At 46.3% G+C, this 22,785-nt stretch overlaps 1 protein-coding gene across 1 annotated transcript in view; it reads left to right on the forward strand.

Moving 5' to 3' along the window:
* Positions 1 to 1,251: 1,251 nt before the first annotated feature.
* Positions 1,252 to 22,785, forward strand: part of LOC147114049 (short transient receptor potential channel 7) — a 164,579-nt gene continuing 143,045 nt past the window's right edge. The window contains exon 1 of the mRNA XM_085995598.1: positions 1,252 to 2,004. Coding sequence (XP_085851724.1) covers positions 1,252 to 2,004 — 753 coding nt within the window. The remainder of the gene's footprint in view (positions 2,005 to 22,785) is intronic.

A 22,785-nucleotide genomic window follows, 5' to 3' on the forward strand; every position in this document is an offset into this window, starting at 1 on the left:
GACTGCAGCATCATAATTATGGTCAGGGTAGTCTGGCCCAGATGGCTTTCTGGCACTGCTCGAGGGAGTGCCGGAGAATCAGATGTACTGTCACCCTGAGAGAGGGCAGAATATTCCTCTCCCACACATCACTGCTACTTGCATGGGGCTGCATCTCAACACACCCACTGCTCTGCATGAGAACAGTGTAGCAGTGATATGATGCTTTGGAAACCCCTGTCCATGCTTTCCTTCAAGCTTAGTAAGCTGCAGGAGATAGTGGAACCCATAGCCTGAATGGCAGCAGTCTGAGTTTCTATCAAAACTGTTGTCGCCACAAACTCCATAACTGAGAGGCCCACTGCAGTCTGCATAGAGGTGACCACACGTTCCATGGTTCACTGCAGTGCTTTGATACAATTTGCAAGGACTCCACACAAGTTGGAGGTCAGTTCCTCCACACTGTCCAACATTGCACGCAAGCTCCTTTGCAAGCAGTCCAATGCATTAAGCAGTTGCTGGTTTACAAATATTAATCTTCTTTTATAGGCTTGACCCTGCAAGTTTTCATCTGTGCCCTCTGCAGTAGGGCTAGGATGCGAGCTCGCCCTCTGGAAAGCTGATTCCTGAGCAGTTCTTTCCACCTGCCTCTGCTCCTGCTCACGTGTGCTTAGTGATTCTCCCAGTGCTGATCCCTCTAACAGACTCTCTAAAGTACCAGGTGTACCGACTTCTGTGCTGGCGCTTGCAAGTGTGAGAGCGAGTGGCAGTATATCTTCCAGAGGACAGTCTTCCATATTTTCAGTTTCAGTTGGGCCCAGGACTCGATGAGTCTGGAAAGAGGAGGGAGGAGAGAGAAAGTCAAGGGTTTTTACTTAATGGCAGTTGAGTTGAAACACCAGGTTGTCATGCAGAGTGTGTGAGGGAAAAATGTCAATGAGAACTGAAAAGGAGGGTAAGATGGCCAAATACCCTACAGAACCTATCCACCAGAGTCATCACCTGCTCTGCTTCTGGCCCACCTTCTGCCCACTACATCCAGAGCAGCTTTTATCCCTTCAGTCTGGCCTGGGTTAGAACCCTGGTCTTAGACGTGAGAAGGAAATGTCTTAACCCACCAAATAGTCACTTATCTTATTGATCCTTTTCCAAAATATTAATTGTCAGTTTGGCTTTTTATTCACATGTCCTAGCAGTTAGCAAATGCAATACTGTGTATTCTTATATATCTTTTTTCTCTTTTGTAGTTTGGATAACAGTGACATTCAAGCCATGCACCGGAGGCACACTACCCTTCGTGAGAAGGGAAGGAGGCAGGCCATCCGAGGTCCAGCCTATATGTTCAATGAGAGGGGTAAAAGCTTGACCCCTGAAGAGGAACGCTTTCTGGATGCAGCAGAATATGGGAATATACCAGTGGTACGCAAGATGCTGGAGGAGTCAAAGACTTTGAATTTCAACTGTGTTGACTACATGGGACAGAATGCTTTGCAACTTGCAGTAGGAAATGAACATTTAGAAGTAACAGAGCTTCTTTTGAAAAAAGAGAATCTTGCGCGGATTGGTGATGGACTACTGCTGGCAATTAGCAAAGGTTACGTGAGGATAGTGGAAGCAATTTTAAATCATTCGGCTTTTGCCCAAGGACATCGTCTGGCCATCAGCCCTCTTGAACAAGAACTTCGGGATGATGATTTCTATGCCTACGACGAGGATGGCACACGTTTCTCCCAAGACATCACTCCTGTTATTCTTGCTTCTCATTGCCAGGAATACGAGATTGTACATATACTTCTACTGAAGGGTGCACGGATTGAGAAACCCCATGACTATTTTTGCAAATGTAGCGAGTGTGCTGAGAAACAAAAACGAGATTCTTTTAGCCATTCCAGGTCCAGGATGAATGCATACAAGGGATTAGCAAGTGCCGCCCATTTGTCTCTTTCGAGTGAAGACCCAGTCCTTACGGCCCTGGAACTAAGTAATGAACTGTCACGAATAGCCAATATTGAGACAGAGTTTAAGGTAAACCATTTTTGTTCTTTAAGCATCCTCCATGTGGTCCATTTTACTGCCAGATATAAAAGATTAAAAGTGCTAATTGAAACGTGTACATTGGAGAGAAATTTCCATTGTCAATTTGAACCTGCCCTAGCTGTAATATATTCTCTGGTGTGTGCACAAGACTAAAGTTTAAAATTTTAATAGGGGGACCACAGTATATTACGACTGGTAATTTGTGTGAAAATGTACCTACCATTATAAAATGTTAGCAGTTTATCACTATATAAATTGTTCATTTCACTCGGTTGAAAGCGATAGGTTTTGTTATTTAATTTAGAAATTGAATACTTTATAAAATTTGATTTGTAAAAGGCACTAGGTTTGAAATTCCGCAGCCTTGGGAGCTTACTGGTGACATTAGCTGTTTGGGAGGGAAAAGAATTTGGGGCATGGGCCAGTTACAAGAAGTCTCTGTCACCTTTTTTTTTGAGGGTCTTAAAATTCCACTAGAAATGGAGACGAACGCTTTTTGCATTTGCTGTATTCCATATAAAAGTCACTAAAAAAGCTAAGTCTGGCAGAATTATGTCACCCATTGGAAATCCCCCCAGTTCCACCACATTTGCCCCTACCACGATGCACATTTGCGTGAAGTAGATCTACTTGCTTGCCAAGGCCTGATCCTCGCAGAGATGGAAATTGTCAAATTTACAAAGGCCAGCTTCTCAGAAAGCAGCAAATTCAAATTCTGAGGCTTTTTAAAATGTCTTCAGCTGGCACAGCTGACACTTACACTATGGCAAGGTACTGTAGTGATGCCCCTCCTGCCCCTCCCCCACTCTGCTGAGGCCAGCGCCCAAAGTGTGCCAAAAATGGTACAACTACCTGCCCTAAATATGCTAATACCCCTGACCCCATGATTAGGACAAACCCATGGGGCAGTCAGAAGTTTCGCCCCACCCCAGAAGGCCTCCCGAGAAATGTCTGGCCTACTAGCTTTAATAAATACATTGGGCCGGATATTCCGGTCCCTACGGGTGGGTACGCGCTGTGTACCCACCCATGGAGACATCGGAAATGCCGGTTTTAGGCATGCACTGCGCATGCGCTGGAAACCGGCATTTTCGATCTGTCAAGAAAGCTCTTGACAGATCCTCCGGCTGCGCTGGAGCAGGGCCTCTGCGGGTGGAGAGTTTTGTTTTTTGGAGACCCTCTGCCCGCAGAAAACCCTTACAATTCTTGCGCCTGGTAAAAGCGTAAGGTAAGAGTTGAAAAAAGTTTTTTTTTTAATTCCATTGATTTATCATTTAAAAATACTTTAAAGAAAGGTAAGTTTATTTTTAGCACCGTTAAAAACTGTAATTTTTTTTTTTCAAAAATCTTAATTTTTGTTTAAAATAATTTATTATGTAATTTATGTAATTTCAAGTCATTTTAAAAATGTGATTTTTTATTTATTTATTTATTTGATGTTTTACTGTGTTTTTGGGGGTGATCTCCATTCATATATTTGTCAGGTCTTCCTGTCAAATGTATGAAGGGAGATTCCCTTCTCTGATTGGCTCCCCATGGCCCACGTGAGCCCAGGGACACTGCAAACTACCTGCACCTCTGGGATACGTGGGCCCTCACACCGGCAGTTTGGAGAGGCCCAGCAGTGGAACTGTGCGCTTCCCGGGAGCCCTCAGGTAAGTGCGCAGATTTTTCCAGATCGCAGCCCTCTGCCGGCGGGAGGCCTGCGATTGGAAAATCTGGGCCATTATAACTGGTTCTGCTGCAGTTAAATATTCAGAATGTTCCAAAGAATATTCTCTAAAATCCAATGTTGATGTCACTTCTGAATACAAGATCCCTCTCACCCAGCTAATGGTTGCTGGTTTAGTCCTGTATATAAATTGTTTTCTTTTTATGGCTGTTTAATATCCAGTTTTTAGTATTACTAGTTCAATCTCACGTAGCTATGCTTCTACCCTGTCCTTTAACTTTTAACATTACAACTGGCTACTGGTAATGTATCTTTTAACTGTGCCAAATATTTTGATACATTACTGTAGTAACTTGTGTATTTTGGCTGTTATTGTAAGATTTTGTGGCCTTGCTGAATGTACTTTACTGAAGGATGGCATAGCCAACAAGTTTTTCTAGTTTTATTGCGCATTCTGTAGGGAGATTTTTATTTTTAATTTTCTTCTACCTTTATATATTCTCTCCTGAAAATGGTGGCCTAGAAATTTATTGGCACCGTACATGTGCCACTCACCATATTGGATTGTGCTCCTCTGTAGGCATCAAGGGCGCACGGCAAAATAATTTAAAACCCTCACTAAAATTCTAAATAAGGATCCTGCGCTTGTAGGATTTTTTTGTGAAATTGGGCTGTCCCAGTGCCTGACTCATCATGTGATAAACTTGCTTAGCAACTCGTGGCGCTAACATGCAGCAAGGACTCTTCAGCAGTGCTATTTAAAGGGCTCATCCACTACACACAGGTTAGTTGCTGGTTTGTCCTTTTAGGTTGCTGGTTAACTTCTGGGTGTTTTCTGCCCTATTTTCTGACTTCTACAACTGCTAAGAAGTTTTTGCCAGTGCTGGACTGCTTTAGTTTGTCTTCAAAACAGTTTCAGTGCAGTCATGGGTAGGTCTGCCTTTGGGGCTGAAGGACTAGGCGAGCAGCCAAGACCACAGGCTAGAGCAGGAGCAGCTAGCGGAAGATGGAAGAAGAGGTCACTGCGCAGGAAGCCATGCCCACAGCAGGTCTTCAGGGAGCATTTCTCCTACCTTAACTTAACTGAGGAGCAATGTGTCAGGTGCCTTCACCTCACAAAGGAGGCTATCACTGATCTATGTCACCAGCTGCAGCCACAAATAGAGCGTTTGAACCAGGGCATGGACAGCACTGCAAGTGGCTGTCAGGTTACCGTGGCACTCAACTTTTATGCAACAAGCTCCTTCCAAGTGGAAAAATCTATGCCCTTACCTGAGGGCTTCCGGGAGGTGAACAGTTCCACTGCTGGGCCTCTCCAAAGTGCCGATGTGCAGGGCCCACGTATCCCAGAGGCGCAGGTAGTTCACAGCTAGTGACATCAGTGGCATCTTCCAATTTGGGGTCCATCATTGTATCAGGGAGGTCACCAAGGTTCTCTATGCCAGGAGGAACACCTACATGTCTTTCCCAATTGACAGAGCGAAGCAGGACGAGAGAGCTCTAGGTTTTTCCTGCATTGCAGGCTTCACGGTGCCATAGACAGCAACCAAATTGTTTGCGTGCTCCCTATCACCAGCCTGGCCTCTTTCTGAATAGAAAAAGTTACCACTCCCTCAACATCCAGCTTGTTTGCGACCAAAGGCAGTGCATCATGCAGGTCTGTTCCCGGTTGCCTGGCAGCAGTCATGATTTATTTATACTGCGCTAGTCCTCTGTGCCATCTTTATACCAACCAAGCTGGTTACTGGGCGACAAGGGCTATCCCCATCAGACATGGCTCATAACTCCTGTCAGGAACCCAGACACAACTGCAGAGGTGACCTACAATGAGAGCCATGCCGCTACCAGAAAGGTTATCGAGCAGATAGTTGATGTGCTCAAGCAACATTTTGGCTGCCTGGATCATTCAGGAGGAGCTTGGCAGTACAGCCCTGAGCATGTATCAAGATTTGTGGTCATCTGCTGCATGCTGCATAACTTTGCAATAATGAGGGCTCCCTATTACGACCACCTCCGTAGAAAGAAGTGCAAGAAGAAAAGAAGGAGGAGGAGGAAGAGCAGTACGAAGGAAGAAGAGCAGGAGTAACATCGACCATCAGTGTCCCTTGTGGCACAGCTCTTAGACAGCAGCTCATCCAAAAGCACTTTAAGTGAACCGTCCCCCCCATCCCGATACACAACAGTCTCGCAATTCTTATCACCACCGTACATGCTACCACCATCTGATTGCCTTTCTCCAGTCTAGGCTTATGGGCCTTGCCCTCACTTCAATACTAATATTCACATCAACAAATCCAGAACAAAACAAAAATTGTCCAACATCTCAATTCCATCTGTATGCAATATTTAACAGGAATAATTTGTAATCACCCTTTTGCAACCACGCAGTGCCCATCTTCCGTGATTGGTTACTTATCCTAGTTCTCCTACAAAGTGTATTCCCAGTGGCTACATCTTTGAAGATGGAACACTGCTGAGCTTCCATTGAGGACACTTCAGAAGGCTGTGGTGGGTGAACTAGAGCAGCTCTGGGCCTTGAGAGCTCAGCTGTAGACTGCAACATCTCAGCATGGGCCAGGGTTGTCTGGTCCAGTTGACTGTGTGGCACTAACAAGTGCATTGGCCGAGTAGATGGCACAGGAGCAGAGGACAGCAGGTGCTTCTCTCATGGCTTCTGAGCACCCCTATGGCTCTGCACGAGAGCAGAGTGCAGGAGTGGTGTGACACTCTGGAAGACTCTGCCAACACTGGCCCCGAGAGCCAATTATGGCAGTAGTGTGAGCTGCCAGCAGAGGCTCCACCATAGTGGGCACCATTGTCATGTTCGTGGAGCAGCCCACCTACTCTATGTTGGACAGAATGGTCTCCATGCTCTGTGCGAAGCTCCGACACAAATTGGAGCTGGACGCCTCCATTCTCTGAGCCATTGTATGTGCAAGCTCGTTGGCAGGCTGCCCAGTGCATCTACTTCTTATTGGTTAAAATTTAATTGATGACTGATGTCATCACTGATTAGGAGATAGTAAGTGCCCTCTTCTTAAAGGGGCACAACCAATAAAACTGTAACTTAAACAAAATTTAAAGGAAACTTAAAAAATTAAATTAAAATTCTGTTTTGGGGGGTGATGAAAGGCCTCAAGCGTGCCAGTGGACACCACGTGCTCCATCTCCAGGGACGCCCGGGTGCGAACATAGCCACGGAAGAGAGGCAGGCAGTCGGGCTGAATAACTCCCTCAACCGCCCGCTGCCTGGAACTGTTAACGGCCACATTGGCGAGGCCCAGGAGCAGTCCTATGAGGAGGTCCTCCGACCTGCCCGCTCCACTCCACACCGGGTGACCAAAGATCAGGAGCGTGGGACTGAATTACAGCCAGAAATTGAGGAGCAGCACCTTCAAATATTGGAAGAGGGGCTGCCACCTCTCACACGCTACATATACATGGAAAACGGACTCCTCCAGGCCGCAGAAATTGCAGGCGGTCTGGGAGTCCGTGAACCTACTTAAAAGTTTATTGCAACACGCTCCACACCAAATCCCCAATAGATAAGGGGAGGACTCCCGCGTAGAGAGCCCTCCACTGGGGACCCTCGCCACCTCCAGACTGCAAGATGGTACGCCAAGGCGTGTCTGGACGGCAGACAAGGACGAGTGTGCAGGAGCAGCCTGTACAGGAAACCCCTCCGTGCAGAGTGGAATGGCAACCCAGTGCATCTAGCATGTCCTGGTGTATTCCCATCAGCCTTCTTCGGTAGCCTGGGCTCTCGAAGTCAGCACCTGAGTCCTCTGCAGCAGAACTAGTCACATGATCTTGCTCACTGCGCGCTGACACCTGTGGCATGCTATCCCCGTGCCCTAGCTCCTGAACTCTTGTGGCTGGTGATTTACCAGTGAAGACCCCTCCTCTAGCCTACCCTCTAAAATATGCGTGGTGCTAATCTCTGAGCTAAGGGACAAGGGTTAGCTTTTAGTGTGAAGGGAGAGCAAAGAGAGAAGTGGCTGGTTAATGCAGCTGCAGTTTGTCACACAGAGTGTGTAGGGAGGGATAGAAGTAAAGAGGGAAATAGAGGATAATGTGTGCAGAAACTCTGCCCGACGTCTCTTCCCGCATTGCCACTCACCACAGCCATGACTCTTCCCCTACCCATGATGGCTAACATGTTTTTTTCCACAAAAGAGAGGATGTGTAGGCAGGCTCAGCTTCCTCTCAAGTTGTGCGCAACCTTCACCTACAAGAAAGAAAAGAGTTAGTGACATCCTGGTGAAGTGTTTAAGCGAAAATGCCTGTCATGGTCGAATATGTAGTGTGTAAGATGTCAGGTAGTGAGGGTTGCAATAGCGTGCCTGTCTTAGTCAAATGGTTTGTATGTTGTGTGGGAGTTGTGAGGTGTGGGAAAGTGAGGGGTGCTACAGTGGTGAGAGTAGAAAGTACAGTGTGTGTGAGTCGGAGGAGAAGAAAGTGGAGTGAAGTATGGTGCAGTGATTATAGCAGAGTGAGGGAAAGCAGGGGAGAGGAGTATTGTGAGCAGTAAGGCTACAGGTGGTGCAGGTGTGAGGAGAATAAGAGAGAGTAATTGGGGTGCAAGTTAAGATTCTTACCTTGACAACTCTGGTGAGGTCATTGATCTTCTTTCGGCATTGCATCCATGTCCTGGGAGCTAAGCTCCTGGTATTAACCTCCTCACTGAAGGCAGAGCTGTTGCCTGGAGGCTTTTTTGCCCTCTGGGGGGAAACAAGATTTTCCTCTTCCTGTCCACTGCCATGGCCAGAGCCTCCAACCTTCTTCTTCTTAGGCAGTCCCTCAGAACCGAGGATGACTTGCTTCCACATTAAAAATGAGTTCTCAGGTGACTGATGAGTCCAATGCGGGACCTACAGTCTCTGTCGCAGGTGGGGCAGATGGTGGTTGAAGGGGTGGGTGGGTGGGGTGCTTGGGTTGATGTGCACTCCTTGCACTGCCATCGCTTGGCTTCCGCTTGCTCCCGGCGAAGAGACTCAAGGTGTTCGGTACCTTCCCGGATGCTTCTACTCCACTTTGTGCGGTCTTGGGCCAGGGATTCCCAGGTGTCAGTGGGAAAGCTACACTTTTTCAAGGAGGCTTTGAGGGTGTCCTTGAAGTGTTTCCTCTGCCCACCTGGGGCTCTCTTGCCGCACCGGAGCACCAAGTAGAGCGCTTGTTTTGGGAGTCTCGTATCGGGCATGCGGACAATGTGGCCCGCCCATCGGAGCTGATCGAGCGTGGTCAAAGCTTTGATGCTGGGGATGTTGGCCTGAACAAGAACACCGACGTTGGTGCACCTATCCTGCCAATGGATTTGCAGGATCTTGCGGAGGCAGCATTGGTGGTACCTCTCCAATGCTTTGAGGTGCCTGCTGTACATGGTCCATGTCTCTGAGGCTTACAGCAGGGCGGGTATCACTGCTGCTCTGTAGACCATGAGCTTAGTGCCGGGTTTAAGGTCCTGGTCTTCAAACACTCTCTTCCTCAGGCAACCGAAGGCTGCACTGGCACACTGAAGGCGGTGTTGGACTTCGTCGTCGATGTCTGCCCTTGTTGACAGTAGGCTCCCAAGGTATGGAGAGTGGTCCACGTTGTCCAAGGCCTTGTCGTGGATTTTGATAATCGGATTTTGATACTGTATGGTGGGGGCAGGTTGGTAGAGGACCTTTGTCTTACGGATGTTTAGTGTAAGGCCCATGCTCTCGTACGCTTCGGTGAAGGTGTTGACGATGGTTTGGAGTTCGACCTCCGAGTGAGCGCAGAAGCAAGCATCGTCTGCATACTGTAATTCGACAACAGAGGATGGAATGACCTTGGATCTGAACTGGAGGTGACGGATGTTGAACAGTTTCCCGTTTGTTCTGTAAATTAGCTCCACTCCAGTGGGGAGCTTACTGAGGGTGAGATGGAGCATTGCAGCAAGGAAGATCGAGAAGAGCGTTGGTGCGATGACACAGCCTTGCTTGACCCTGGTTCGTATGTGAATTGGGCCTGTGGTGGAACCGTTGGTCAGGATCACGGCTTGCATGTCATTGTGAAGCAGGCGGAGGATAGTGACAAACATTTGATGGCAGCCGAATTTGAGGAGGACACTCCATAATCCCTCATGGTTGACAGTGTCGAAGACCTTTGTGAGATCAAAGAAGGCCATGTACAGCGGTTGGTGCTGTTCCCTGCATTTCTCTGGTAATTGACGTGTGGTGAAGATCATGTCCATTGTGCCCCTTAGTGGGCGGAATCCGCATTGCAACTCTGGGAGGAGCTCTTTGGCCACTGGGAGAAGGCGATTGAGGAGGATTCTTGCGATGACTTTCCCTGTTGCAGACAGCAGGGAAACTCCTCTGTAATTACCGCAATCGGACTTGTCACCTTTCTTGAAGATGGTCACAATTACGGCGTCTCTGAGATCCCCTGGCATGCTCTCCTCCTTCCAGATAAGAGAAATGAGTTCATGAATTTGCGCCAGTAGTGCTTCTCCGCCATGCTTTAGTGCCTCGGCAGGGATTCCATCTGCTCCTGAGGCCTTGTTGTTCTTCAATTGTCGGATGGCCTTTTCAACCTCATGCTGGTCTGGGGTTGTGCTGAGATGGTGGCGGGTAGCATGCTGCGGGATGGAATTGAGGACACTCGCGTCGAAGACAGAGTCACGGTTAAGGAGATCTTCAAAGTGCTCCTTCCAGCAGGCACTGGCTGCCTCTCTGTCCTTGATGAGTACCTCTCCATTCTTGGCCCGCAGTGGGGTAGGGCACTTCATCAGAGATTGTGCTGACTGAGCCGGCAGCACTAACTTAGCGTGATCCCTTTGACCATGTGAACTGGCACACGCCCCACCTCCTGCGTGCCCCTTTTTGGGCACGGTCGAATTTGCAGGCTGATGTCTCATACTGGCCTTTGGTTCAATGGGCAGTGTTGGCCCTCTAGTTCTCACCATAGTTTATGTGGGAGCCTAGATAGTGTCTTATCAAACTATTTGACCATAGGAGCCATTGTAGATCATTATGATCTTGTGTTCAACTGACATCTGTGCACCTGTTTCCAGCAGGGCTCACAGGATAAAAATCAGGAATGGGAGTACTAGATGATCTTGTCCCTCCCTTGTCTGAGCTTGCTGAGGCCAATTTTAGCATCCCCACTGAGATCAGCTCATGGATTGAATCTGCAGTATTCCTGGGCTGCGTGGCTCAATATCATACCACATGGAGAATTTACCCATTAAGACATTAGAGGAGATCACATTTTACATCGAGTGTACAGCACAGAAACAGGCCATTCAGCCCAATTGGTCTGTGCCATAGTTTATGCTCCACATGTGCCTCCTCCCACCCTACTTCATCTAACGCCATTAGCATATCCTTCTATTCCTTCCTCCCTCATGTGCTTATATAGCTTCCCCTTAAATGCATTTTACACTCTATGCTGTGGAATCAGCGGTTTTGTCTTAAATCTTTGCTGAAACAATATTAGTACTTGAAACAATATTCACATCGAGATTAGTGAGCACATATTGTAAAACCTTTAGTAGCAATGCTGGTATGTTGCATGTTCACTTTGAATACCAGTTGTTCTCTCTGCATGCTGCTTGTTCATATAATTGTGACTTTAACTGTTGTTCTAAATTTAAAATAATTTATATTTACTTTATTCAAAACACAAAATATTGTGGAAACGCCTAGTGATCTAATGGCAGTAATGAGCTACAAATATCAGGGATTTTTACCATTTCTGTAGTCATTTTAGTACTTAGCTTTGCCTCATGCTTAAATAATTCAGTCAAACCCTAATGCGTGCTCAGCTTGGTAAATCATAGAAATGCAGGGCATAATCTAACAATGACAAGATCATAAAATTGCAACAGCTGTATTGATGTACTTGTAAATATGACCAAGTAACTGCTGTACTTGACAGAATCAAAATTACACATTAAAGGTGTGATTAATACATTGGATTTTGTAATAACTCATAGCTGACACTCAGACTGAATACCTCTTCACGTGTTGTTCAAATGAGTTATTCCATTCTACTTTTTCATTGAAAAACAGAACCAAGCAAGTACAGTTCTAGATTTGTATTTAAATGTGACCATTTGATAAAACAATTGCACAATTATCAAAATGTATACGAGTAGAGAAGAATACCATGGTGTGATAATGCTTATCAACTTTGAGTTCAGTATGAGAAAATTAACTGTCAGAAATTCCAATCTACGCGATGAAGAAGGTGATTTATTTTCAGAGATTTCAGCCATTTATTAAAAGAATAAAATGCTCTAACATAGCCCTTAGAGGTTGAATTTCCACAGATGTTCTCCTGATTGTCTGCCATAACTTCAGCTGTAGATCAGCAGAAACCCTAGAGAAAAAGGTGTTGACGTTGTTTCTGTGGATCTTCTGTCAAAGTCATGGAAGACAATTGGGAGAACTCCCTGTGAAAATTCAATCGCATGGTGTTTTAGAGTTATATACCTCTTCAAACTTAAGATATTTTTATCAAAGGTTAAAATCGAAATTCAATTCCACACTGCAAAACCATTTGCGATTTTAACTTTAAAAGGAAATCATTCTTCATATTACTGGTACGTTTTGCCAGTGCTAAAGTAATTTTTCATCATCATCCATCATGATGGCTTGACACCATTCCACAGCAACTCGCAGACAACAGAGAATGAAAGAATCATGCACACTTCCCTTATGATTGAATGCTGCATGAGGTGTTGGACAAGAAATCAATTCATCTCTTAAATATTAATAAAACACCTTAAGTCGGTTATGCAACTTTCCCATGAGAGGGAGCCAAGGCAGCCATCCAGGAAAAATATTGAACTATGCAGTCAGATAGAAAATAGATAAATTGAATATGCCAGGAGTTTGGACCTAGAAAAAAACCTGGCTGATAGTTCTTAAGTATCTTGGAATGCTTAAATAGCTTCGACAAATAGATTAAAATAGTAACCTCATTACCTAGATCACCGATTTTGAAAAGGAGTCCATCCAAGTCAATCTGAATGCAAGCTTTCATAGGACAAAGGTTGGTGCACTAATTATAAGAACATAAGAACATAAGAAATAGGAGCAGGAGTAGGCCAATCGGCCCCTCGAGCCTGCTCCGCCATTCAATAAGATCATGGCTGATCTGATCCTAACCGCCAATCCACTATCACAGAACCATCTCCTGAATCTAACAGAATTAGACACACGAAATAGGAGCAGGATCAGGCTACACGGCCCCTGGGCCCGCTCCGCTACCCACAGGGCCATGACCGATCCGAACCTAGACTCATGTCCAAATTCCTGCCCGCTCCCCGTAACCCTTAATTCCCTTTACTTCTAGGAAACTGTCTATTTCTGTTTTAAATTTATGTAATGATGTAGCTTCTACAGCTTTTTGGGGCAGCATATTACATGGACCTACCTCCCTCTGAGTGAAGTAGTTCCTCCTCATCTCAGTTTTGAAAGAGCAGCCCCTTATTCTAAGACTATGCCCCCTAGTTCTAGTTTCACCCATCATCGGGAACATCTTCCACGCATCCACCCGATCCGACCCCTTCACAATCTTATATGTTTCAATAAGATCGCCTCTCATTCTTCTGAACTCCAATGAGTAGAGTCCCAATCTACTCAACCTCTCCTCATATGTCCATCCACTCATCCCCGGGATTAACCGAGTGAACCTTCTTTGTACTGACTCGAGAGCAAGTATGTCCTTTCTTAAGTATGGACACCAAAACTGTACGCAGTATTCCAGGTGCGGCCTCACCAATACCTTGTACAACTGAAGCAATACCTCCCTATTTTTATATTCTATCCCCCTAGCAATGAAAGCCAACATTCCATTGGCCTTCTTAATCACTTGCTGCACCTGCATACTAACCTTTTGAGTTTCGTGCACCAGGACCCCCAGATCCCTTTGTACTTCAGTTCTGCCCTGGCTGTCTTTAGCATGTTTTGTAAATGTGACAGCACAGACATGAGCCATTTGGCCCAATAGGCCTATGCCGGTGTTTATGCTCCACACGAGCCTCCTCCCACCATACTTCATCTCACCCTATCAACATATCCTTTTATTCCACATTCTCACCTCTCTGAGTAAAGAAGTATCTCCTGAATTCCTTTTTGGATTCATTAGTGACTATCTTACATTTATGGACCCCAAGTTTTAGACTCCCCCACACATGGAAACATCTTTTCTATGTCTACCCTATGAAACCCCTTCATAATTTTAGAGATCTCGATCAGGTCAACTCTCAGTCTTGTCTTTTCTAGAGAAAAGAGCCCCAGCCTGTTCAATTTTTCCTGATAGTTGTACTCTCTCATTTCTGGTATCATCCTTGTAAAGCTTTTTTGCACTTTCTCAAGTGCTTCTATATTCTTTTTGGAATATGGAGACAAGAACTGTGCACAGTACTCTGAGTGTATGGTCTAACAAAGGTTCTATTCAAGTTTAACATAACTTCTCAGTTTTTTCAATTCTGTTCCTTTAGAGATGAACCCCAATGCTTTGTTTACACTTTTTATAGCTTTGTTAACCTGCATAGCTACTTTTAATGATTTGTGAATCTGTACCTCTACCCCATTTAGACTTCTTTCTCAACATCCCAAAGCGCTTTACAGCCAATTAAGTACTTTTGAAGTGTAGTCACTGTTGTAATGTAGGAAACACGGCAGCCAATTGTGCACAGCAATGTGATAATGACCAGATAAATCTATTGTTATGTAGATTGAGGGATAAATATTGGCCAGGACTCTGGGCACAACTTCCCTGCTCTTCTTTGAAATAGTGCCATGGGATCATTTACACCTCCCTGAGAGAGCAGACGGGGCCTTGGTTTAACGTCTCATCTGAAAGACGGCACCTCTGACAGTGCAGCATTCCCTCGGCACTGCTCTGGAGTATCAGTCTAGATTTTTGTACTCAAGTCTCTGGAGTGGAGCTTGAACCCGCAACCATCTGACTCAGAGGCAAGAGTGTGACCCACTGAGCCACAGCTGACCTATATTAAAATTAATTTGCCATTTACACACCCACTCTGCAAGTTTGTTAATGTTGTCTTGTATTTTGTCGCAGTCTTCCTCAGTATTAACTATACAACCCAATTTGGTGTCATCTGCAAATTTTGATATTGTACTTCTGATTCCAAATCGTTTATGTAAATAGTGATCAACAGTGGTCCCAGCACCGATCCCTGTGAAACACCACTTACCACCTTTTGCCAGTCTGATTAACTACCTTTAAACCCTACTCGGTTTTCTGTTTTACAGCCAGTTTGTTATCCATTCTGCTACTTGTCCCCTGACTCCACATGCCCTGACCTTAGTTATGAGTCTACTATGAGGTACCTCATTGAAGACTCTTTGAAATTCCATGTATATTACATCCACTGCATTACCCTTGTCTACACTTTCTGTTACTTCTTCAAAGAATTCAATAAGGTTGGTGATGTAAAAAGACTACTGAGCACTTGGTTTGAGTATAAAACAAGGCTTTAATCAACTGTTTCACAACCATGAGATTCTAGTTACATCACTAGCTCCTGGTTACAAAAACGGTCCTGAACAAGCTGGGCCCACGCCCGAGTATTTATACTCCTTGGACGGCACCACCAGCTGGCCGCCCAGTGTTACTTCATGAGCCATTTCTTCATAAATGATAAGATTCATGACATTCTTCCCGCTTGAAAGATTTGGAAGTCTGACGACTTCCTTCTAGCGGATTAGGCGGACCACGAATAGCCGCAGTCTTTTAGATCTTTGTTTGTGGCAGGAAGGCACGTCTCCTCGGACTGTGTCTTGGTCCCTGGATCGCTTGGTCCGTACTGGTAGATCGACAGGGCCCGTGTCGCTTTGAACGACCTGAGGGAGACTGGGGAGATCGTGACTCCGGGTGCGGGTCCCCACAGGCGCAGAGCTGGCTTCATCTTGTTTGGTAGCCGGGGATTGACCGGCGTCCTGGCTTCAGGTGGCCATCCCGTGGGGAGCGCTCGGCTCCCCGAGTTGATCCAGTGGCGTAACCGGCAGATCCCTTGATGTCCCAGGTAGGGCATCATCCTCAAAGGAGCGCAGAGTGTCGGCATCATTACTATGGGTTCCTCTATCAGTTGGGTCCGTGGGACCAGTTGGACAGGGAGCCAGATCTCGGAGTGAAACGGTGGACTCCCAGCCATCAGGGAACCGCACGTGCGCGTATGTGGGATTAACGTCTGTTAGTTCCACCTCGTCGACGTGGGGATCGTTTTTGGAAGATCGAATGAATCTTCGGAGCAGCACGGGGCCAGGAGCTGCCAACCATGACGGTAGGGACGTCCCATGAGTGGAGCGATGCTGGAACCTGAAGAATCGCTCGTGAGGAGTGACATTGGTGGATGTAGAAAGAAGAGACCTGATGGAGTGCAACGTGTCAGGGAGCATAGTTTCCCACTGCTGGTCTGATAGGTTGTGTGACCTCAGTGCAAGACGAACAGCGTTCCAAATGATAGCGTTGTATCTCTCAACCTGTCCGTTACCGATGGGATGATACAGTGTTGTTTTACTTGTGCCGATTCCCCATTGGGAAAGATAACTTTTGAGTTCGCTTGACATGAAGGAGGGACCCCGATCAGAGTGGATTAAATTGGCCGTACCGCAAAGGGAAAAGACTTGATCGAGGCATTTGATCACTGTGGAAGTAAGCATATTGGACAGGGGAAAGCAAAGGGAAAGCATGAATATTTGTCCACCATAGTAAGCAAGTAGGTGTTTCGCGTTGAGGAAGGCAATGGCCCTTTAAAGTCAATGCTGAGTCACTGCATAAGCTGCATAGCGTGTATGAGCGAGCCATCTGATGGACGGAAGAATTGCGGATTTAATTCCGCACAAATTCTACAAGTGGAGCATGTTCTTTTCACATCTTCCGTAGAAAATGGGAGATTTTTAGATCGCACAAAGTGCAACATACAGATAAAGCCAGGATGGCATAAGTAAGTATGAAGATCCGCAAGAGTCGAACTTGACAAAGAAGAGCAGAATGCGCGCATGAGGGTATCCAGGACTACATTCTCTTTGCCGGGTCGATAATGTATGGTGTAGCCAAAGGCGGCCAATGCCATCCTCCAGAGTTGTATTTTGTTATTCTTGATCTTAGTGCGTTTCCGGTTATCCAACATAAAGGCCCGCTGAAATGGCGTGAAATGGCGACAAGCGAGAAAATGACTCCATTTACGTGCTGCTTCGATGATAGCCGTAGCCTCCTTCTCGACAGGAGCATAATGGAGCTCGCTACCCTGCAAAGTTCTGGACAGAAATGCAACAGGTCGACCACCTTGATTCAAGGTAGCCGAGATCGCCATCTCCGATGCATCGCACTCAACCACGAAAGGAAGATTTTCATCGATGGAACGAAGCGTGGCTTTTTCCAGTTGTCGCTTGAGGAGGTTGAAAGCTGAAATAGCCGTTGCCTCCAACGGAAATGACTTCGCGTGAAGCAGGGGCTGGATCTTGTCGGAGAAGTGGGGTATCCACTTCGCATAATAGGCGAACATGTCGAGTGCCCGACGAAGAGAGCCGAGATTCGTAGGGGGAGGGAGCTTCTGAAGCGGACAAAGTCGCTCTGGATCCAGTTTGATGACACCGTTGCCCACCCAGTAGCCAAAGATGTTGACTGATGGTACTGATTTCACAGATTTGGACTCATTTAAGGTTAAGTTGAGACGACAGAGAACGTCAAAAAAATTCTGGAGGTTGGCATCATGCTCCTTCTGGTCATGACCAGCAATGGTGATATTATCCAGATATGGAAAAGTGTCCGTTAAGTTCTCCTGTTTGACTAGGTTATCCATTGCCTGTTGAAAGACGGCCACCCCATTGCTGACCCCAAATGGAAGGCGACAAAACTGGTAAAGCCGACCATTGGCCTCAAAGGCCGTATACTTTTTGTCAGCGTCCTTTAACGGTACGTGATGATATGCGCTCTTTAAATTGAAAGTTGAAAATACCTAGTAGTTGGCAAGGTTATTGACCATGTCATCAATGCGTGGTAGTGGGTAGGCATCCGGGTCGGTATACTGGTTAATAGTTTGTGAGTAATCGATGCAAAGACATTTCTTGTGTTGCTTCAGAGGATTTTTAACAACGACGACTTGAGCCCGCCAGGAAGATGAACATGGCTCAATGATACCGTCAGCTGGAAGGCGAGAGATTTCTGCCTCGATAAAGGATCGATCATCTTGGCTGAAACGTCATGATTTAGTGACTATGGGCTTACATCGGGGGGAAAGATTGGCAAACAAAGAGGGCTTGTCGAGCGAAGCCGCCGAAAGCGCACAAAATGGTACTTTGGAAATAGTAAGCTCCGGCTTTGACCCTCCAAACTCGAAAGTGAGTCTTTTGTGTTGTTTCTGGAAATCCTGTCCCAGGAGCACATCACTGCATTGGTTTCTGAGCACCCTGAGCCGGGTGGAGGAATAAGTGCGGCCATTGAGAATAAGGTTGACAAGACAAAAGCCGGAAGAGTTGGTGGTCAGTGTCATCAGAGCCATTGCAATACGCAGTTTTAACTTACTGACAGCCCGCTCACTAATGAAGCTGTCAGAGCTGCATGAGTCGATTAGTGCACTCAAAATGTGTCCATTTACCGAAACCTTCGTGGCTGTATGGGACAGACTTTGGGGAAAACAGCTGTGATGGGAGGAGGGGCAGTTTTACCCTTGACAGCTGTAACCTTAGTAGTGGCTCTTAGGGGAGGAGCAGTTTTATAGATAGTAGCTGCAAAACTAACAGGGGCTCTCAACCGGTATACATTAGAAAAGTGGCCTTTCTTACTAACAGAGGCTCTTGACTGACATACCTTAGAAAAGTGACCTTTCTTACTGCAATGATTGCAGACTGCATTACGAGCAGGACAAAATTTCCTATAGTGGAATGCACCTCCACAGAAGAAACACTTCCTTCCAGATTGCCAAGATGCTGCTAGGGCAGGGTCGTCATCAGTGAAGGCTTCTAGGGTAGGGTTGTCATCAGCCAGGTTGGAGTCATCATCAGTGAGGGCTTCTGCCCGAAGCCTATCGAAGGAGTCACTAAAAGTGATAGCAGCAGCCCGTGCACGTGGTGAAAGATAGGTATCGGCATTCCTCTTTGCTAAGTCCAGAGAACATGCCTGGTCATAGGCAGCCTGTAACTTGAGGGTTTTATTCTCCAACAGACGCTGATGTATAAAGGGAGATGCAATTCCATTAATAAAGAATCACAAATTAACTCCTCCTGGTACTGCTCAGCTGTGACAGCTTTAAGATTACAATCCTTGCTGAGCCTGCGAAGTTTCTGAAGGAATTCGTTAAGTGATTCCCCGGGTTGTTGTCGAGTTGTGGCCAGTAGATGCCGAGCAAAAATTTTGTTTGGTGACTTAACATATAGTTGCTGTAGTATTTGGATAGTGGCGTCATAGTCTACACAGTCTTCGATATAGTCAAACACATGAGGGGATACATAATTGGCAAGCATTCGTAACTTATTAGGAACATTCTCACCACACTCCTCAAGGAAGTTGCTGAAGGTACGATACCAGTGTTTCCATACCTTAGCAGCTGTAAGTGAATTCGGATCCAGGTCGAGATGGGCGGGTCTGAGTAGTTTCTCCATGATGGATCGATTACTTCGTCTGAGTTCCCTTCTATGGTTTGAGTCGTAGCCGTCTGTTCCCAAGACCAGTCAGAGCGTGGAGCAGGTCAGTTGATTAAATTGATGTAAAAAGACTACTGAGCACTTGGTTTGAGTATAAAACAAGGCTTTAATCAACCGTTTCACAACCATGAGATTCTAGTTACATCACTAGCTCCTGGTTACAAAAATGTCCTGAGCAAGCTGGGCTTACGCCCGAGTATTTATACTCCTTGGACGGCGCCACCAGCTGGCCGCCCATGTTACTTCATGAGTCATTTCTTCATAAATGATAAGATTCATGACAGTTGCTCAAGCATGACCTTCCTTTTTCAAATCCGTGCTGACTATTCTTTATTATATTTTTGGTTTCTATGGCCTAGAAATTCGGTTTTGGCGCAGCGAGGGCTTTAGCGCCGGAAGTTAGTGCCGGCGCTAAGTCCCCCTGCGCGCGCCAAAAATTCAGTAGCGCCGCGCCCAAACGGCTGCCGGCGCTACTGAGGGGTCTCAGCGCCTCAAAACTGGCGCCACGCACCGCATTGCGGCACTATTCCGGCGCTGCGGCGCCCGCTGCGGTGCGGCAGGCTCGGGAAGTGCAGGCCTCCTCCTTCCGTTAAGGAGGAGCTGCCTGCACCCGGCCGCGGCCCGCGATAATCTTTTTAAAAATGAGCCCGGCACCTCGGACAAGTGCCGGGCTTGCTTCTGTTCCGGGGGGGGGGGGGGGTGGAAGTCCGGGGAGGGAGCTGCGGCCAGGCGACCGGCGGGAAAGCGGCCGGCCGCCGCGGGGCCTTTAATGCGCCGGCGCAAAGTTCTGTAAGGCACCTCTGCCAGAACATTGCTTGCGGCTGCCACGGGCGAGGCGGCCGCAACTCAATTTCCGAGTTCGGGCGGGTTACCATGGCAACCGGGACGCTGCGCACACCGATGACGTCATCGGTGCCGGCGCAGCGCTACCGGCCTAACGCCGATTTACGGCCCCTGTCAATTTCTAAACTGGCCATAACTTCGGCGCTAGGCCCTCTAGCGCCTCAAAAGCGGCGCTATGGCCAGTGAATTTCTAGGCCTATATGTTTTTCTATTACATTTTTGAATGAAGACTCTAACAACGTTCCTACTACTGATGTTTAGCTAACTGGCCTATAGTTCCAGGATTTGTCCTATCTCTCTATTTTATTGAATATATGTGTGTGTATATGTGTATGTGTGTATGTATATATGTATACACATACTTGTGCCTCTGCTATCTCTTCTCTAACTTATTTTAATATGCGCAGATGCAATCCATCCAGACCTGGGGTTTTATCCTCACAAAGTTTGTCTAGTTTATCAATTATCTCCCTCCTATGTATCTTAAATATTTTTATATGCTTTTTGATATTTCCTTCTAATGTCATGTCTACCTTTTTAGTCTCCCTGATAAAAACTGAGGTGAACCAACTATTCAATATTTCTACCTTGTAACTATTTAGCACGTGAAATGAGTTTCCACCTCCCTTTGCCATGGACACTAATCCTTTCCATTTTTTGAAACATTTCTTCAACATAAATGAACAACCACATCAAATCAGGGCCGACTTTACAAAAAAGTCATAAAATCAGCCTTTATATCATTAATATTTCATATTAATAACTTTCAAAGGCAGATGAAGTATAATGTGGATAAATGCGAGGTTAACCACTTTGGTTGCAAAAACAGGATGGCAGATTATTATCTTAACAGCAATAGATTGGGAGAAGGGGAAGTGCAACGAGACCTGGGTGTCCTTGTGCAGCAGTCGCTGAAGGTAAGCATGCAGGTGCAGCAGGCGGTTAAGAAGGCAAATGGTATGTTGGCCTTCATAGCGAGAGGGTTCGAGTACAGGAACAAGGATGTCTTGCTGCAGTTGTACAGGGCCTTGGTGAGACCACAGCTTGAGTATTGTGTGCAGTTTTGGTCGCCTTATCTGAGGAAGGATGTTCTTGCCATGGAGGGAGTGCAGCGAAGATTCACCAGACTGATACCTGGGATGGCAGGAATGACATATGAGGAGAGATTGGGTCGATTGGGCTTATACTCGCTGGAGTTTAGAAGAATGAGAGGGGATCTCATTGAAGCTTATAAAATTCCAACAGGACTGGACAGACTGGATGCTGGAAGGATGTTCCCGGTGGCTGGGGAGTCCAGAACCAGGGGTCACAGTCTAAGGATAAGGGGTAAGCCATTTAAGGCAGAGATGAGGAGGAATTTCTTCACCCAGAGAGTGGTGAACCTGTGGAATTCTCTACCACAGAAGGCAGTGGAGACCAATTCATTAAATATAGTCAAGAAGGAGTTGGATATATTTCTTAAGGCTAAAGGGATCAAGGGATATGGGGAGAAGGCAGGGACAGGGTACTGAATTTGGATGATCAGCCATGATCTCATTGAATGGTGGAGCAGGCTCGAGGGGCCGAATGGCCTACTCCTGCTCCTATCTTCTATGTTTCTATTGTATAAATACTTAAAGGGGGAAATTTTCAGGGCTATGGGGAAAGGGCAGGGAGGTGAGACTAATTGGAGAGGCTCTTTTGAAGAGCCAGCACAAGCACAGTGGGCCAATTGACCTCCTTCTGTGCTGCATCATTCCATGACTCTAGTGTCAATTTAGAAAAAAAATTCAAACATAAATGTTATTTAATACTTTTTCTAATGCTATTTACAAGAAAGTTCCTTCCCTACCCCAGCCCCACTCACAATGGGGATTGGAAGCCTTATGACAAGATATTGTTAGATCCGTGATTCTGAGAGTATGATGTTTTCCAATAACGACACGGATGCTGTAACTTAACAATCAACAGGTGTTTACTGGAGTAGGGTAGTCTCAAGACTGGGGGTACAGAGGCATGCTCAAGGCTTATATACAGGTGTGGTCACTGCCGGTACTACAGTATACAGGATCTGTAAAAGTAGTTCTCTCTTAAAGGTACATACACTACAATTCCTCCCCTTTTAGATTAGCAGTACCCATAATATTCAAATAACAATTAACACTTTAACATGCACATTAAACAAAAATAGACCAATTATAGATTCAGTCTTTGGGGCGGCTTCCTGATCCTTTCTGGATAGCGCCTTTCCGGAGGTTCTTGTTCTTGGTGCGGAGGCGATTCTGGCCCCTTTTTGTCGGTTAGTTCATCAGTTTCCACTGCTACTGGTTCTGAGGTAGATGCTACCGGTATGTCGGGTTCATCCCCAGGTACGCGAGACATGGGGTTGACTCGTTCCTGTGGCGCTAAGATCTGATCGACGTGGCGTCTCACAATGTTCTCCCCGACATACACTGTGTACATTAATGGCCCCTGCCTTGTGCATATCGTTCCGGGTTGCCATTTCTCTGTTCGGTAGTCACGGGCCAAGACTGGTTGTCCTACATTGAAGCTCCTTCTCGGCTTCTCATTGATGTGCTGGAATTGCTTATCCTCAACATCTTGTCTTATGTTTGGTTTGAGCAAATC

The sequence above is a fragment of the Somniosus microcephalus genome, chromosome 8, assembly GCF_052327205.1.
Source record: "Somniosus microcephalus isolate GS21.2 chromosome 8, FLI_Smic_1.0, whole genome shotgun sequence".
Taxonomy (NCBI): Eukaryota; Metazoa; Chordata; class Chondrichthyes; order Squaliformes; family Somniosidae; genus Somniosus; species Somniosus microcephalus.